Source organism: Excalfactoria chinensis, chromosome 4 (genome assembly GCF_039878825.1).
Source record: "Excalfactoria chinensis isolate bCotChi1 chromosome 4, bCotChi1.hap2, whole genome shotgun sequence".
NCBI classification, from domain to species: Eukaryota; Metazoa; Chordata; class Aves; order Galliformes; family Phasianidae; genus Excalfactoria; species Excalfactoria chinensis.
Genome location: NC_092828.1, coordinates 42,569,898 through 42,588,317, shown reverse-complemented (window position 1 = coordinate 42,588,317; position 18,420 = coordinate 42,569,898). Strand labels below are relative to the sequence as shown.

General features: G+C 40.2%; 1 protein-coding gene across 7 annotated transcripts in view; it reads left to right on the top strand.

Annotated features, from left to right (window-relative positions):
- Nucleotides 1–18,420, top strand: part of WDFY3 (WD repeat and FYVE domain containing 3) — a 135,340-nt gene that overhangs the window by 32,687 nt on the left and 84,233 nt on the right. For all 7 annotated transcript variants that reach the window (XM_072336744.1, XM_072336741.1, XM_072336743.1 and 4 more), the window contains exons 4-8: nt 5,147–5,270; nt 12,546–12,655; nt 13,684–13,845; nt 15,141–15,333; nt 17,888–18,074. In XM_072336744.1, the coding sequence (XP_072192845.1) occupies nt 5,147–5,270; nt 12,546–12,655; nt 13,684–13,845; nt 15,141–15,333; nt 17,888–18,074 (776 nt within the window). The remainder of the gene's footprint in view (nt 1–5,146; nt 5,271–12,545; nt 12,656–13,683; nt 13,846–15,140; nt 15,334–17,887; nt 18,075–18,420) is intronic.

Sequence of the window (18,420 nt, the reverse complement as noted above, 5' to 3'; positions counted from 1 at the left end):
TTTGGTTTTGCAAGGCTGTGCAGGCTGAACATTTTTTTATCTTCTCTTGTGTGATAAATTCTCTATTCCTATTGCTCTCGCAGCCTTTTCCCTGTGTGAATCTATTTTACTCTTGGGCAAGGGGGATTTTCAGCAAGGATCCAGAAGCTGCATGTGCAGTGACATTCCTATTTTACTGCCCCCTGTGCTCAGGCACTGAGATGGCTTGGAGCAGGGCTGTGACTGCTGCCACTGGCATTGATAGGAGCTAAATCCTTTCTATGCCTTATATCACTTTTACTTCCTTTGCTGCTTCATTGAGCCTAATAGCTTCAGTGGTGGCTTTAGGCTTTAGGATTGTGCAGTATATACAGAGATCTGCATGTATCTTTTTCCTGCTGTGACCCAAGCTCTTATTACTGAATCTCCTTTTGAATGATGGATTTCTGGTTGTGTGTGCTACTGTGGAGAAGTGGAATCATTGATTAAGCTACAAAAGGGAAAAACTTGATTGGAAAGCCACTTCTTTTTCTAGATTGATATTTTGTTGAACGTACAACTTTTGATGGTGTTACACATTGGACTGCTTGCATGTTGTGTAGTAAAAGCAATCCTAGTCTAGATATAGGGCTAATAGGATTTTCAGGCTACTCAAGAGCATGCTACAGTAGATAAACCCCTATAAATGTAATGCTGTTGCAGGGTCTTATTCCTATTGCTGCAGGTAACCTGTTGTGTGAGTCTGGGAGAAAAAAAAGCTCAGCTCACCCACTTCCTCCTTAATTTATCTGCCTGGATTTTATGGCCTCTAGCCATGAACTTTCTTAATTGTTTTTTTATTTTTTTATTTTATTTTTTTATTTTTTACAAACATGCACAGTGGAGTCTTAATCTTGGCTTGAGCCTGTGAATAATATTTTGTTGCAATTACACCTGGAATTCTCCCTCTGGTGGTTTCAGGTGGCTGATGCTTCTGAGGGGGGAGGATACTCACTGTATTCACTTCAGCTCTGCGTTGTAATCTGTGGGCAGAGAAACTGTTTGTTCCTGGGCCATGGTAATGCTTACTTATAGCACTGTAGGTATGGAACCCCAGTTGGTGATACAGCTGAGTCTGCAGGAATATGGTGCAGCAGTCAGTGTCCTACTTGTGTAGGGCAGTGTTTCCTTAGACCTTGATTAGACTTAAGATAAAAAGGAAGTTTTAACTTTCTTTATTATTCCACTTTCTTCCACCTCCTCTGTCTTTACACCTCATAATTCTTTGTCCCTTCTTAATCCTGTTAAATCTTAATTTTCGTTGTCCCGTGTCATTGCATCATTTATTCTCACTCACCATTTCTTGTTCAACTTACATTCTGAAAGAGAAACAAACCCAAATCCATTAACTGTTTCTTTCTACTCACAGTCAGCTCTTGTCTACCTGTTCTCAGACACCAAATAGAAAGATTTCAAAATGGCATGCTGTTTCTGTTTGTAGGCTAATCTTTTCTCATAGTTCCACTTTTTCCCTGTTTTTTCAGGTTTTCCTTCCCTAAATTATGCATGTCTCTCCTCCACTGCGTGTCACCGAACTTTGTTGATAGGCTCTTAGTTTTCTAAACCCTGATGAACCTTTTGGTTCCTTTCCTTGGTGAGCTTTATACTGAAGTTGTCCTTCTTTCCTCAAATGTGGGACTTTGTCAGTTGAGATCCCTTTGTTTTCCAACCTCTGTAAATTCAGAGCCTTTGTTTGGTGCAATGGTGAAAGCACATATTATTTGTGCTCTTTTACTTCCTTGTTGCTCAGTCGCTGATAACCATTATGAGTTGTCAACAAACTTTAAGTGTAGCACAAACAAAACTGACTTCACTCTAATCTATTGCAGGTTTTTTTCCCTTTGCCTTTTGCACAAATTCATTCTTGCCTTCTTGTGTGCAAGAAGTTGAAAAGTTGCAATGTCATCTCTTTATTTTGACTTCTGTAGTTTCTCTTTTTAGGTTGCTGGTTAATGCTTCCACCTTCTTTTGAGTATTATGCCTAAAGCCTGCAGGTGGCTTTCTTGGCTTATCTAGCCATGTGTTTTTTGGAGTGTCAGCTGTCTATGTTGGGAAAATCCCACTAGCTTAGCAAGGCAGACTAAGGCAAAGTCAGAAATTGATTGGAATAAAAGAACATAGAAGGGGTGAAATGTTTCTTTTCATTACAGGTCTTACATAGCATGTTCAGTGGAAGAACTGGTAGATGCTGATTCTGAGATGGCTTGATGCACACTAAGTTTGGAGGTGGTTTTCCTGTGGGACCTATTTCTGTTCAAAGGAAACATCAAAACATTGCCAGACATTCCTTTTTAAAAAAAAAAAAAAATCTTGTTTCTCAAAGATAATAGCTGCAAACATTTCATGGTGTCAGTTAATAACTTGGTTTGAATTGGATCCTGAATCATTCGGTTACTTTGCGTAAGGTAGACTGTGTACTTCTGGTACTGCTGCCTTAAGCTGAGCACACAATGGTGGTTTTTACTGGATGCAGAGACCTGGGGTGAGGCAATAACCTGCTTCCCATGGACATCCACGTGGTCAGAATTGAGCAGCTCATGAATCAGGTTCTTTTTTGCTTAACCACCTAAGACTGATTGATTTGGCAGATAGCTGAAGTGTTGTGTGGAATGAGATTCTGTCTGATTATTTTGAGGATTATTAATCAGTAGATCCAGAGGAGCTAGAGCAGCCTTCTGTTTACAGATGTGGGATGTCTGAAGCTTGCTGCAGCCTGAACCATGTTACTATTTTGCTAATGAATGGGTGTTTGGAACATTTGTTTTCTGATTGTTCAGGGAGGCTTGTGAAATATCGAATCATGAAGTAGTAAAAAGCTACATCAGTACATATCTGTCCTCTGGAAAAGTTTTCAAAAGCCTCCTTTCACAGATCTGCATCCATATGAGCTCTGTTCTCAGAAGCGCTGTTGCAGTGCCCTGCCTAGTGCAACTGGTGCTGTACCAAGGCTCCTGAGGCATATGAAAGAAGTGAATGGATGGATGGATGGAAAGGCTATTTTGAATAAGCAATGTTTGAATATGGTAAATTTCTTATATTTTCTTGGAAGAACCATGCCTTTTGCTATTAAAAAGACAACTCGCTGTTAAAATGCCTCGTATCCTATTTCATTTGCGTTGCTGCCTTTAGTCAAGGAGTATGCCAGCATACTTATTTTAGTGCAACCTTGGTTATGGGGCAAAACGTTCAAAACCAGATTTCCTCAGTCAGCCTTTCATTGCAGCTGTGAACGCTCTGCCTTTGCTATGATGTGCTAACAATTAGCCATCTTAAAACAGACAGTGTGCCAATCCGTTTTCCTCTTTCCTTGGTCTGAGCTTTAAGCAGTAAGCAATAGTGAGGTACTCTGCCAATATATGTTCTAGTCTGACTGGTCTTGAGTAGATCATAGCAGGGAACATGCACGCATTGGGGCCCTCCTCACCTTTTGTAGCCTATCAGTTTTGTGAATGATTCAGGAATGTTCCCTTCTTTGCAATCCCAGTTTGCAGGTGTTAGTTGACCTCAAACAGTCATCTGCCTCCAGCGTCTGGGCTTCTGGCTGCTTTTTTCATTGGTAATGGCAGCTGAAATTCTCTATGCGAGAAACACCTAAGTTTCTGGTGAAAACTATTTTTATAGTGCAGAAATAGAGTGTTTAATTTTGTATTTCTGGCTCTGTTTCAGCATGTCTTTGAAATGCAAGTAGGCAGGAGAAATATTTTTGGCTGTTCTCTAACATGCCAGAGCTATTGACGCTGAGTGAAGGAGTAAGAAGTAAAACCTTACACACAATTGAACCACAGAATTGCAGGAGTAGAAAGAGAGAGATCATGGAGCCCAACCCCCTGCTGAAAGGTTTGGTTGTTTTTTTAGTAAATTGTCATTTGCGAAGCTACTCAGTGCCACAATTGCCTTGCATCCCTGTTCACTGTGATGTTGTGGGTGTCACTGGGGGTGCCCAGACTTCTGAGTGACCACAGAAGGCATGTCAACATCTCACCTGCAACAGTAGCACTGATAAAGGCAAAAAGGAGAAAAGGCTGAAGTAGCATTTGAGTCCAAATCTGCTGTTGAAGATCTCATTCCTTTGCTGAGAAGCGAATATGATGTGTTGGTCTAAAATGTTACTTGAAAAAATATAAAAATAAAAAAGAATAATAATAAAAAAAAGCGTTATCCAAGTACCCTGGCTTGTTGGCAGTGCTCTTACAGGATACGCAATTAACCATGAGAGGGGGGGAAAAAAAAAGTCAAGTCAGAGAAGTATTGAGATACTCAAATATTCGGGAGACTATTGTATTTTTTCAGCGCTGACACAAGCGATGGTACCAGAATATGGATGGCATGTTTCTTTCAGTAATTAATATCTGACCTCTGGCCTTTCCTGGGGCCTTTTTTTGTGAGAGGAGTACCTCAGATAAGCAGACAGGGACTCCTTGTGTGTAGTCTTTTATGATAAGTGAATTACCTAAGCAACTTTGAATCTTTTCCAAGATAATTTAATGTTCTATAACTGTGCGGTTCTATAGAGTTAACAAGTATCTCCCTGTTAACTGTGATTCAACGGATGATTTTATCATCAAATCAGTACTTAATCATGAAGAGTAAGTTACTGGCATTAAGCAAAAATTAATTAAAAAAAATGTTAATGACTACTGCTGTTATGTTAAGGAGGATCTCAAGAAAGGAGAATGAGGCCTTGAGAAGTGTGGCACCTGTGGGGCTTCCTGGGGTAGTTGCTTTTGGATAGCGTCTTCTGGAATATTTCATGCTTGTCATTCTGTACTTGGAGTTCACCCCATGGGATATGTTGGTCCAGTAAACAGTTGCTTTTAAAACAGAAGTCCCATGGGACTGCTTACTGTGCAGTGTGGTCTTTCCCACTCTGGGAGTTTTTCATTGTGCAAGAAAATTCACAGTTCTCTTTTCCCCTTGTATTGGTCGGGTCTTTCCTCTCCATATGATGGCATATTTCATGTATATCTTATAACGCGCACTGTGGAAAAAACAGTACAAGGAGGAATAATGCAGTAGAAAACAAGTGATTTCAATGGTTGAAATTGTTTGCACGGAGGAAGTGGTAGCATGTAATGATCCATGTAAGTAGGGCGAATTTTAAAATTTATCTATTTTTCTCTTGTTTTAGGTGTTTGGAAATGCTCCTCCAAGTACAATGACAGAAAAATTTTCTGATCTCCTGCAATTCACTACTCAAGTGTCACGATTGATGGTGACTGAGATTCGGCGGAGAGCATCGAATAAATCCACAGGTACTGCATGGGGGACAAAAGTTGAGCTTTTGTCCGTGATGAAGTGTGGACATTGAAGTCTTAACAGAGAAAATGTGTTCTGTTTCTTTGGGTGGAGAGAATGAGGGAAGTTGAGTCCTCCTGCATAGGGTATAAGACAATTAAGTTCCACAAACTTGGTAACGTGTTGAAGATAGGAGTGCAGTGAGTTGCCTCAACTGGTAGGACACAAAAGATCATGGAGATGGCTACTGGAACTTGCTCTATGTGTCTGTTGGTGTTGTGTTGTCCCTCGGATATGTCTGTGTTTAAATCATACCTTTAAATTAGCTGTTGGTCTAGTAGCTAATAGGAAGATGTGGAATTATGGTGAGCAGCACATTAGGATCAGCATCCCCAGCACTGGAAAGATGCGTCTTGACCCCTCATAAAGGTCTGTCTCTTGAATGCCAGAGGGAGACTTAGTTCTACACTGAACCATTGGTACATCAAACCCTGACTGCTTCACTGGAACTTGCATATTGGAGGATTATGTGCTGGGAAAGCGTGTTGCTGTAACCTTCCCTTTTGACTTCCTTAGCTGAGCATCATTTCCTGGCAAGGGTTTTTCTGAGCAATATGAACCTTTTTGCCTTCCAGATAATTTTAAGTTCTCTTCTGTCTTCCCAGTTTGGATTTGGTGGCAAATGAGGAAATAGCAAGCTAGAAAAGGCTCTGCAAAGTATTGCACGTGATGTCAGGAGTTACAATTAGCACAGTTTGCAATTTGTTTCCATTTTGAGTGAATAACAGGAAAGTATTCCAGATGGACAAACAGCTACAGTAGATAGAACCTGTACTCTGTGGGGAAAACAGGAGCACAGTGTCCATATGTATGTAAGAGATGTGAATGTCCAGCCAGCAGAAGGGTAGTATTGGCTTGAACGTTCTTTTTCTTGGGGAACACCTGTCACACATCTCTGCTGGATCTTGCTAAGAATAGCCATTTATTTCTTTAGTTCTTCATCCATTATCTCTGCCCAGCTGCTGGCCCAGTGTTCATCCTTGCAGCCCCCAGAAGTTAGACTAGATTTTTTTGTTGAGATTTGGGCCTTTTCTTCTTTTGTTCTTTTCTTTGTTAGGAAACTTAACCACCGTGATTCAAAAACACAGGTTAGTACACTTGTAAGCTTTAATATGATGAGTAGCAATAGTTTTATTAGGAGGAAACCAATAATGTATTTTTTTTATCTAGTTAAGACTGCCATCACTTCTGTTGATACCACATTTTTAGATTGAGTGTGGGAAGCCCTTGTATGTAGCCCCATGCACTGCAGTTGCTTTGTGGCCCTTGGTCAGGCCACAGAGTTGCATTTTGCTGTCAATGTCCAGTTAACAAACTGTTAAAATTCACGGCTTTTGTGCTGCTGTGCTGAACTGTTTAGAGATGGGTGAATGTTCCCTGCAACACTGAAAAGAGGAACTTTGAGGCTTTCTTTCAGTGACAAAATAATTACACTTAAATATTGTAAATGTCCTTTGGTCTATGGAACAAAACAATACAGTGTATCCTAATAGCTATTAGTAGGTAATCTTCCTGCATGCTTTTAGAGTAACAGTTCTATGTGGGGAATCTCTCTGAGAGTATCCAAATGTAAATTCTTCATGGCATGAAGTGCTCAGTTTTAAATGAACAAAAATGCTGAGCTTGTTTTTAGAAGCAAGATTTCCCCACAAATGTTATTAAAAGTGAACTTCCCTTTTAGTTAACAGTAGGGAAGGAATTCTCAAAGAACTTGCTTTTTCTCTTTAAAGATGTAAATGCAGTTGGCAGCATTTTCTAGTTAGGAATGTGGTATGATAAATGTCACCTGTTTTTCTTCTTCCTTGTGATGGAGCACAGTGCAGTTTTTCCATCAGATCTTTAAATATTAAAAGTAGTAGCTATGTGAATAATGCCTGCCATCGCAGACACATCTCAGTTATTCTTGGCAAACTGCAGTTGTTTTGTCGGAACAGCATTTCATGATGCAGTAGTAACTGTGCCAGCGTTCTATCTTATGTAGTCTCTTAGCACTGCCATTGGAGTGTTGAACTACAGTTTCAGCTGTGCTGCTTCTCCAGTATGAATGTAACCAACGAGTAATGAAGATGAGGACATCAGAACTGTTAGATTGTCTTCCACACTGAACTCTGTCCTGTGGAGAAGTGGTTTGCAGGTGACTGCAGTCACCATCTCTATGAGGACTGATGCATGGTGTCTGTCACCTCAGCTTACTTTGTTTGGGAAGGTGGTGGGGTTACAGTTAAGACAGCTAAAACCCTCAAGAATACAGAGATAGCTGTCAGATTTTCAACAAATGCATCCCATTTCATACCTGAATTGCCAATGAAAGATCACGGTGGTACTATGCTAAAATGGATGTCTAATCTCCTCTGTTTCTTGCATAGTTTGTTTTGAAATAAACCTTTTGGGAGCATCTGGCTCTGAGCTGGAAAAGATAGATTGCTGAAACAGGGTGCAGAGACTGCTGGAATGTTGGTAGGATGAATGTGGTTGCTAACAGCCACTTTGGCTACAGATGACGGGGAGCAAGCAGCACTTCATCTTCTGCATTTTGCAAAACACATGCCTTGGAGGCAAGCTCTTCCTGTTTTATTACTGCTGCTGCAAGATAAAATGAATATATAGCCTGGGTATTTCAACAACATGCTCTTGTAGCTTTGGTCTATTGTTGTAATTTGTGCCCGGGGCAAAAATGGCTGCAAAAATGAGTTCAGGCGTCAGGACTTGCATGTATGTTGAAGGCATGCAGCTGTGTTGGTGCAGAGTGGGGTGGTCCCCCCAGGCCCTCTATGCAGAGCTGGCTGCTGTGCAATGGGATAGGAGAGCTGCTCCTTGTGGCACAGCTGCCATGAGCCAAAGACCTTTTGGGTCATCGTTTAACAACTGAGTACCATACCTTCTGCCTAAGAGATGCCAGAGTGAGAAAACAAAAAGGTTTGTCATAGGGTTGGAATATTTTAGCTCCTTTTAAGGTGAATTTCAAGTGTTTTCTTTTTTTTTTGTTGTTGTTGTTTTGTTTTTAATTATTCAGTGGAGGTGCTGCTCTGTTTACATTGCTGTTTTAGACAGCTTTTAGATTCACTTTTGTTTTGTCTCACCTTGTTAATTTTAAACAGCATATCATTCCATATTTGCAACTCTCTCTGTGAATATGTCACAGTGTTTACAAGTTCATACTAAATTCACCTATTTTACCATGGCTCAAGACTGTTAAACTAATCCCATCTTCCCTTCAGAAACAGCTTCTTTATTATTTACACCTTTTGTTGTTTTTTTTTCTCCTTTCCCCCTTTTTTTAATCAAACTGTTTGACCAGTAAAAAAAAAATATTTTCACTTTTGCATTTCTCTAATGTACAAGGTTAAAGACAACCATTATCTTACTTTAAAACCATGTCAGGAGACCAAATTGGTAACATTCCTTATTGTAATGCTTAGACATAGCAGAAAACCACATGAGTGGCTTCTACTCAGCCTCTGACAGGGTCTGCCTTTATTTGTCCCGTTTGAATTCTATTGATCTGCAAACCCTGCCTGTGTTTTGCATTTTTTGCTGCAGTTGGCGTCTGTCGCTATCAGCAGAACTGAGTGTTTATTTTAAATCGGTAAGAGTTAAATGATTTTTTGTTTTGTCCAAGTGCATCTTGTTTTTGTTAGATGTTGTTGGTGGCAGTTTACAAATATATATCTTCTACCAGTGGCCTTTCAGGCTCCTTCTGTGTTGAGGTCTGAAGTTTTTTGATAGTGTTATTTGTAGCGTCTGCATCTCTTGGAAGCACTGGGACTGTTTCTTGCTAACAGAGGAGCTAGGGGGCTTCACAGAGACATGCTAGTTGGCTGTTTGTCTGTTGAGCAGAGAGTAGTAGGCTGAAGGTGATCTGACCTGCTGTGACTACATCATCACTTTTTCTTCCTTGTACTTTTCCCCTTGACCTGTAGGTGACTTAGCTTTACATGGTGATTGTATTTTGAATTTACAGAAGTGTATCCAAAGGGGATGCAGAGCCCTTTCTATTAGCCAGGAGGAATCAGTCCTGGATATGATGACTGCTGCATCATATCTCTTTCTGTTAACCTTTTAATTAATCTTAGATGCTATTTATCTAATCTTACATGAAGTGTGATAGAGTGCCTTTCTAGGACATCCTGGAAAGCTCATTTTTTTATCAGTTGGGTTAGTGAAGCTAAAAGCTGGCACCGTTGTTTATCTTTTGCTGAGCAGCCCTCCCATTCTTTTACACAGCAAAAGGATCAGCCCCTTTATATCTCCTGTTTGTGATAGCACTGTGCTGTTCCTGACGGAACAAAGGTTTCTTGCCTCTAGTTTAAGTTGATGCTTCTCTTATTTATTGGCCCACTGAAACTATATGCTTCCTTGGGCATCTGAGTGTATTTCCAGGTATTCTCCTTGTAGAGCAGTGGGGTCCATGGAAAGCCTCACTGCCAACACACACTCTTGTGTGCATATAAATGTTTTCCTTACCTACCCACCTAGGCTTTTGCCACTAATACTATACTAAAAATAACAGTAAAATAAGAAATACTACAGTGATATTGTTCTGTTTGCTAGAATATCAATGTAAATGCTGAAATAATCCTTACTGCTGTTGCTATAGGCAGGAACGTTTTTTCTTTAATGCAGCACTGCTTTTGTTAGCAATTTGAATAGAGTTTATCCTGTATCTGCTGCTTTTGTGAAGTCCGAGACACAAAGCATCCCTGCTGCCTCTTCTGTATGAAATTTCTTTGATCACTGTATCCCACCAAGCCTCTTTCCTGTATTTACCAGCTCAGTGTTGAAAAATCTGACTACTGTACTCACTATGGTCGTAACTGTGGTCATAGTTATCCACTATGCCTGTAGAACTGTCAAGATATTTATGTGTAGGTATTACCTTCTAGTTTTTTTATCTCTTTGCTTCCTTGCTGTTGTTATTAGTTATCACATCCAAATCCTAGCTTCTGTGGTTTCTTGTGCAGAAGTTAAAGGACTAAGGACATTGAGTCAGGCACAAAGAATGCTGTACCAGAAGGATTTCTGAACACTGCAAAACAAGGAAAAATTACAAAATAAAGTAAGGGTAGTGCTGACGACAGAAGCGAATCCTGAATAGTAGTGCTGTCACATTTGCTCAGAGCAGATGACAAAAGAATGTATTCCTGCACTTAAAATGCTGTCTGTGTTTTAGGTACTGCTCAATTAAGACTGACAGTTTTGAAGTGACTATTTATAGTGCTTGACTGCTCTGCTGTTTAGAATGCCAGCAGCGTGGCAGATTTTCAGAAGCGCATACCTAACCTCTCAGTCTCTCCCTTTCGAAGATACCAAGAGAGCCTGAGTTCCTCAGGTGGCTTCTGAAAGCCATGCCTGAGGAGGCTATTGGTACGGTACCATGTTTGTTCTGTGCCAGTCTTTTCTGTTTATGGCCAATTTTTAGGACCATTTGAGAAAACAAACTGCCTGCCTGGCATGGTAGGTTGGATTGGTGGTTGTTTGCTGCATGTCCACAGTTTAGAACCTGTAATACCAAAGTGAAGGAAAGTCCTGTCTGATTTAATTTGGTCAGTCCCATTTGGGGATTTGGTGTACGCCTCCCCTTACTTTAGTCCCAGACATGGAAAAATGGTGGTTTGTACAGAAAAACTGTGGGACAAAATAAGGCTGCTAAAACAAAATCTTTGAAACACAGCCTTTACATAACCGAAACAAGCATTAATTTTTACCTACAATCTGTCTGTGTACTTTTCTCTCAGATTATGACTTTGAAAGTTTTGTTTTATTTTTCCTGGATGTAAGTGAAAACCACATTTTCTTTGTGAGGCCTCTTAGGCCTTGAAAACCTCCAAGGCTGGAGCCAGCACAATCTCACAGGGTCTGTCCCAGTGTCTGGCTGCCCACAGGGGGGGAAGTTCTCCTACCATGGGTCTCTGTGAAAAGCTAGGCTCCAGCTCTTCATAGCATCCTTGCTGTCAGCACTGCGGCTGCTCTCTGTGGGCATGAGAGCCATCCCTCCTTGTGCTGAGTGGATTGTGGTTCTTCATTCTCTCCTCATAGGACAGTGCTCTGGTGTCTTGGTGGTCTTCTGTTGAGTTCCTTTTCATCATCATCTTTCCTGTACTGGGGTGGGAACAAAACTGGACATAATGCTCAAGATGTTCTCCAACAAGTTTCAAGTAGGGGGATGCATATACTTTAGAAGAAGCTCATGCACAGATATACTGTGGGGAATCTGACAGAAGACGGAACAGACAAAACAAGATTAAAGTTGGATTCAGCTGCAGACTTCTTTCTTGTTTTGTAATTTCATTGTAATTCCTCTTTTCAGCAATATTACTTCTTTTTCTGTTTTGGCTGACACTGAAAGCATTGAAGTTGATTGATGTGCAGTATTAATGTAAAATGGTTTTAGATTTTCCTTAAGTATTATGGACACTCCCTGTTCCTGGCATTAGTTTTAACACACATGTATGTAGACAGCTATGAATTAGGACTTCATTTTCAGTTCATTTATATTCTTGTTCATATTGTATTTTCCACATATTTACTGAGGGTGTTAACTTATTTCCCAGGCTGAATATTTAATTTATGCTCTCATTGGTATAGAACCACTTCTCATTCCAAAAGTGGTCCCTTCTTCATGCTGAGTAACCATAAGTTCTTAGCATTTTCATCTTGCAGAAATCCAGTAGGATGGTGCTGAGGTAGTTGTTGTTCTTTTTTACCTTTTTTATTTTCCTCTTCTTATTCCTTTCGTCTTCTAGCATCTCACTTTCCCTTCAGTCCTGTCCAGTTGTTCTCCATACTGTTGTTTCAGTGCAGTTCTTCCCCACCCCAGACCATGAATATCAGCTTTTCCCATTGAAGCTCCTGAGTGATAGTAAATTAATACACCTGAAAAAGAGTAAGTTGTATTTGGTAAAGCCAAAATACTTCACGAAAAGTTGCTGCATGCAACTGCATAACCTGACTACCGGTTGAAAACATGATACTTAAAATGTACTTTTTACAGCCTAGATTAGCGTCAAAGCCAAGTGCATGTGGAAGACAAGAATGTGTGTTGGGAGAGAATAGGCCTGAACCTGGTCCTTTTCTTTCCTTTTTTTGATTATGATTATGTTCTTTTCCTGCGAACATTGCTGCAGAGCTGAATTGATGCTTAGTGTACAGACTGTTGAAAGTTTTCCATGCTGCAGACTTCCAAACTGAATTTTTGTTTCTTTTCCTTTCTTTTAACCTTGTCCCCATTACAGAGGCTGCAAGTCGTGCCATCGTCCAGTTTCTGGAGATCAATCAAAGTGAAGAAGCAAGTAGAGGTTGGATGCTGCTTACTACAATTAATTTACTAGCTTCATCAGGACAGGTTAGTCTTAATCAGTAGTGCTTAATGAAAGTTGTGGGCTTGGAGACGCACAAGGAACACAATAATGAACTGTGAGAACTCACACTAAATGATGTTCTAGACTGCTTTCTGCGTTAAGGTCTTTTTACTGCTGTGGTGCCACAGAATTTCTGCTTCAGTTCCTTGTGGTTTCAATTGCCTAAACATCATTCTTTTGGAACTTGAAGTTGGAATTATTGCAAGCAATTGTTATTGTTCCCCAATGGCTTCTTGAACGTGCTCCTGCTTAGCTTCCAAAGAGATCTGTGTCACATGCACTACCTAAGTCACAATACGTGCCTGCCCCATAATTTATGTAGCATGAATTACTAGAAGGGAAAGCCAAAGCCATTACGAGCAAATGGTATCACAAACGTTACCAATTCTGCCTTTGGTTCCAGTCCTTGCCCACATTAGAGAACCAGTCTGTGGCAACATGCAAGCTGCTGTGTGGTTTGTCCTTTCTGCTCTAATTTGCCATTATAACTCAGCATGTCATCTGCCATACATTTAGTATGTCACCAGCCTCTGCCCAATTTGGCTTTCCTTTTTGATGATGCTTCCTAATTTTCTTCTGCTTTGCTCCTTATTCCTACTTCTATCTTCTTGCCATCCGGATGCATGAATTACTAATTGTGTCCCCGGCCCCATTTCTACTGTTAAATAGCCAGTTCATGAGGGCTTGGCTGAACCTGTTGTAATCAGCTTGCAAGCTCCTATTGGCAGAGGCTGTTGGTTTTAGTTTCTGTAGTGCAGGGACTGCTTCTGACTGTGGCTGTTCGGTGCTATTGTTGTGTAAAAATAAATAAATAAAAATTAGGATCCTATTTTTAAAGTTACTATTTAGGCAGGCATTTGCAAATAGTTGGTCAGTCTGTACTGCCACCTGGACAGCTCAGAAGTTTTAGAAGGAAAAAACAGTGTTTGAGTCAACTGTATTACAGGAGCGTAGCATTTAGGATATAATAATCCGCTCAGCTGTGGTTTTGCTCTATTTTCTTTCTCTCCAGAAAACCGTGGACTGCATGACTACAATGTCAGTGCCTTCCACACTCGTTAAATGTCTGTATCTGTTTTTTGACCTTCCACATGTGCCTGAGGTAGTTGGAGGAGCACAGAATGAGCTACCTCTCGCAGAGCGCCGAGCGCTACTACAGAAAGTCTTTGTGCAGGTAAGAAAGGTAAAATAGGTCATAAATCTTACCAAAAAGAGGGGAAATGCTTCATGAGAAATCTCCAGAAACTGTTTTCACTTGGTGCTTTGCAAACTGCTGTCTTAGAGTTTCTGGAAGCACAGATGTGGTTAAAGTCCTGTCCTGTTTGTCCTGTGATTTTTGTCCTCAGCAAGTGTTTCTTCAAAAGAAATTATTGTGCCTCTTCCACACAGCTGCCTTAAGGGAACAAAGCATTTGCTATTGCTCAGCTTTAATCTGATGTTTGGTATCTTTGGCCATTGTTGATTGAAGTAGACATAGGAGGAAATATTAGTATTGTTAATAATCTGTGGGTTAATTTAACATATCCTGATTTCCTTTTGCTTAAAGAAGTAAACCATGTGTTAGGAAGTAAGTAATTTAAATATGAGGGTAAACCTCATTGCATTGTTGTATTTCAGTTAAAAACATGGAGGAAGTTACCTAAATGCTTTTCCCCTTATATGTTACTTCTCTGCTCTTTTCTGTCCCTCATCAAGGGCCATCAAGTAGTATTCTGAAATGAGTTAGCTGAAGTGGGTGAGGCTTCAGGTAGCCCCCATGCTCTCCTTTTGTTTTAACTTCTGTGTCTCCTCGGGGTGCGGGTACCTTTACAAAATCTTATGTTATCTGAGAGAGAACCTCGGCTTCCTGCAGAAGACAGAAAGTGGATGACAGATGTCCTTAGAAAATGTCCTTAGAAAAGAAGAGAGCACGTAGTGTACTGACAGGCTGCACTGCTGCATGCTGTCTTGTTTAAGGTAATCTGACAATTCAGATCCAGGCTACAGGTTTTCAGGAAAGGCTACTGCAGCGCTAGAGCCCTATCAAGTTTTCTGGGATGTTTTTGTTGATTGAGAAGGTACAGATGCTGCTTTGCCAGTAGCAAAAAGGGATGTAATGGTTTGCCTCTCAGAGCCTTTAGCCCACAGGATTTAAACCTGTGAATCAGTGAATGACTGGATTATAGAAGGAAGGAATAAGGTGGTTCCCAAAACAAACATGGTGTTTCACCTGAGAGAGTTATTTAGGTTCTGCTGCTAGTGTTTTGCTAATAATCTTCATCTGAATTGAGACCTAAAGTAGCCATGTGTTGAATAACCTGAGGACCTGTTTTCCTATTCTAAATTAATAAGCGAAGGTAGAGCAGCACATTGCTTCTTTAATGTGCACATTAAGTGGAAGGAAGTTTCAACTTTTCCTAAGTCTAGAAAGAAATGGCAATACCAGTAGCAAGATAATAATGCCAGGTGTTTACTGACTTACTGTTTCAGATCTTAGTAAAACTGTGCAGTTTTGTGTCCCCTGCGGAAGAACTGGCTCAAAAGGATGATCTGCAGCTTTTATTCAGTGCAATAACGTCATGGTGCCCTCCCTATAATCTGCCTTGGAGGAAGAGTGCAGGGGAAGTACTGATGACCATATCGCGTCACGGCCTTAGTGTCAATGTAGTGAAATACATTCACGGTATGTGTCTTTCTCCAATGTCAGTTATTTATTTATCTTTGATTGCTTTACTAATAGTGAAACAGGCATGAAAACTGTTGATCAAGGAAAACTCACAGGCTTTTTTTTTTCTTTTTTTTTTTTTCTTTTTTTTTCTTTTTTCTTTTTTTTTTTATGATATAAGGCTTGAAGTATGTGTAACATTTAAGAGCATTTTTATTTTCAGTTCGTTTTTCTTCATGCATGTCAATCTAAAGATAAACAGCAGTGTTTTCCTATTGCTTTGCTGCAAAGTTTCTGATAACCAGGAAGACAGATGCTGTCTCCTTGTTGCTACTGTTTGAGCAACTTCAGTAACTGCTCCTACTGAAAAATGGTCATTGTGCAGATGAATAGGTTTGTTGTTTTTTCTGCTAGCATTAATTCTTAAAGGAGTTTTGTTCCTTTCTGCCTGATGTTTGAATTAGCAGCAGCAGTCCCTTGCAGAGGCAAGGCAAGCTAGCAGTGCCTCATGTACAGCCGCTTTGCCTAGGTACTGCTCTAGCTGGCAACTCAAGTGTAGGGATATCTGAGGAAGCGGCAGGAAAAGGAACCAGATCAGAGTGTTCTGCTGACGCATTTTGAGCTATTAGAAGCCCAGAAAAGCATCTGCCCTGTAGTAAATACTGGTGCGTTATGAAAATCAGGGGGGGTTAATTTGGATATGCTGAGAGTATGTTCTTTGTCTAACATTTCACTTCTGCAGGAAGTACTGGAGCAGCCTGATATAGCCACCAGTAATTTGCTGTTTACACTGTTATCCAGGACATGAAGGGGCTATTATTCCCTGTACTCAGTGAAACCTGGATAATAGAGAGACACTAGGAAATGCTTGAGGGAGCTTGGTGTGAATGTGGAACCCCCAAGTACTTACAGATGGTGTGTTGGAAAAGCTAACTTGAATCCAACCTGCAGGCAGGTTGGGCCTGTTTCCCAAGCCCAAAAACATTGTCCCTAGCACCTAGCCCAGGGCTCTCCCACCTTTGCTTGGCTGTCACCCACACCTCTCACAGGGGCACTGTTCTCAGTTCCTGTCCCGCTAGTGCGACAGCCACCAATAGAGGAGCAGGCAGAATCATTCAGTTTTACCTCCTGGTCTTATTTGAGGGAAATAGTGTCCTGTTTTTGCTATGGAAACCAGCATACAGGGAGAGATGGTGAGAAATTTTGAAAACCAACCTACCAAATACTTTACCCCTGATGCATCTTTACAAGGAATTGCTCAGTGTTTGCCTCAGAAGGGCTGCTGTCACACTGGTTAGTGGCAAAGGACTTGTGAGAGCAAAGTGAAATGACAGCTGGTGTCAAGAGAGGACAGTATACATGGGAAGAGCTTTGAGAAGAAATACATGAATGAAAATAGTAGTGTTGCATTACTTTGAAGTTGTATAAGTGTTGAGATATTTAGGTTTTGGAATATGAAATTTGGTAAAACATATTTCTTGCATTGTATTTAGGTCTTTCAAACAGTAGCACCCTCTAAATGCATATATATTTTTTTCAATTGGAAAACTTGTTTCAATGAGCTGACATTCTTGCCACAAATTATAGTGGTCTGTGATTACTGGGGAAAAAGTCACTGTTTCTCCACACCCTGGCAAGCAAATTTTTACAAGGTGCTGTAAAACCTTTTTGACAGTTTGACCCTGACTCTGCATACTTCACAGTAAATGTTAATCTCTGTTTTTTCTTGCACTAGCAGCAGCTTTTCAATTCCAGTGAGAAAGAAGTGAATGTACAGCATCTCTCAGAAGCACAAATTAGACATCGGTTAAGTGTTTTCAAATTGGATTTTAAAGCTGATAATTATTTTACATAAAACTATAGCAAACTTCTGCTGGATTTATGATGGGACATTAAACTGAACCTGACTTAAAAGATAATAACGTGTCAGGACACTCATGTTAAAGTTAAGGCTTTTCTTCACATGCAGAGAAACATCTGCTCACTGCGTTGTATTTTGATATGAACTTCTGGGAAGTTTTCTAATCAGTCTAGCTAGAAATACTTGCACTCCTCTGTGTTCTGAAAAGTTTGAATAGGACGTCACTGAACAGGAATATATTTTGAAACCTGAAGTCTGAGTACAGATTTGGGAAAGGTTTTTAGAATGTGCCAATGGAACACGACAGACATGGAGGATGAGACAAACTGTCTGCTTTGCATCAGGATTCTTTGAGCCTGCATGTAATGCCAGCCAAGTTATTACTGACTAGGCGAACCATGCAGTGAATGTTCTGTGTAGAGTTGTTCCTAATACCAGCCTTAACAATAAGTTGATATTTGTCTTCTCAGTCATCTTCTTCAAGCAGTAAAGATTATCCAAGGGAGGACAGGGCTGGCAGAAAAAGGTTAGGAATCGGATCTGAAGCTACTGGAGAATCTTACTTATCTCTAGGCGTTCTGTCATGTTACATGTTGCATGATAAGAGATAATTAAGTAACCATTACATTTTTGCTACATTTCATTTAGAAACCATTCTCATTTAGTTGATTAAAGCCAGTAAAATCATAAATTTCTTACAATTCTTTCCAGAAAAAGAATGTTTGTCCACGTGTGTTCAGAACATGCAGCAGTCTGATGACCTTTCTCCCCTTGAAATAGTTGAGATGTTTGCTGGGCTTTCTTGTTTTCTCAAAGATTCCAGTGATGTATCACAAACACTACTGGATGATTTTAGGATATGGCAAGGATACAACTTCCTCTGCGATCTCCTCCTCAGGTATGTAAAAAGAATGCAGAAAGATGGCTGTGAGCTCTTTTAAAAAAGATTTCCTATTAAAGAATAGTTCAGTGGATGTAAATGGAAAATAACAGCTGTGGAATGCTATGAAATGAAGACATTAGGACCAAAACATCAAGTTACATGCTTCTCTCCTGCTATGAAGCGACACTTTTTAGGTTATTATTCCTTGGTGCTGTTTTTTCACTAAATCATTTTGCATGATAGAAGAAAGCAGGTACTCTACTGTTGGTGTTGGCATTTATTAGCTTTAAACACAAGATACTAATGTAGAAATGGAATCTGTATGTACACCTTATCATGTACATGGGAGTCAAAGATGGTT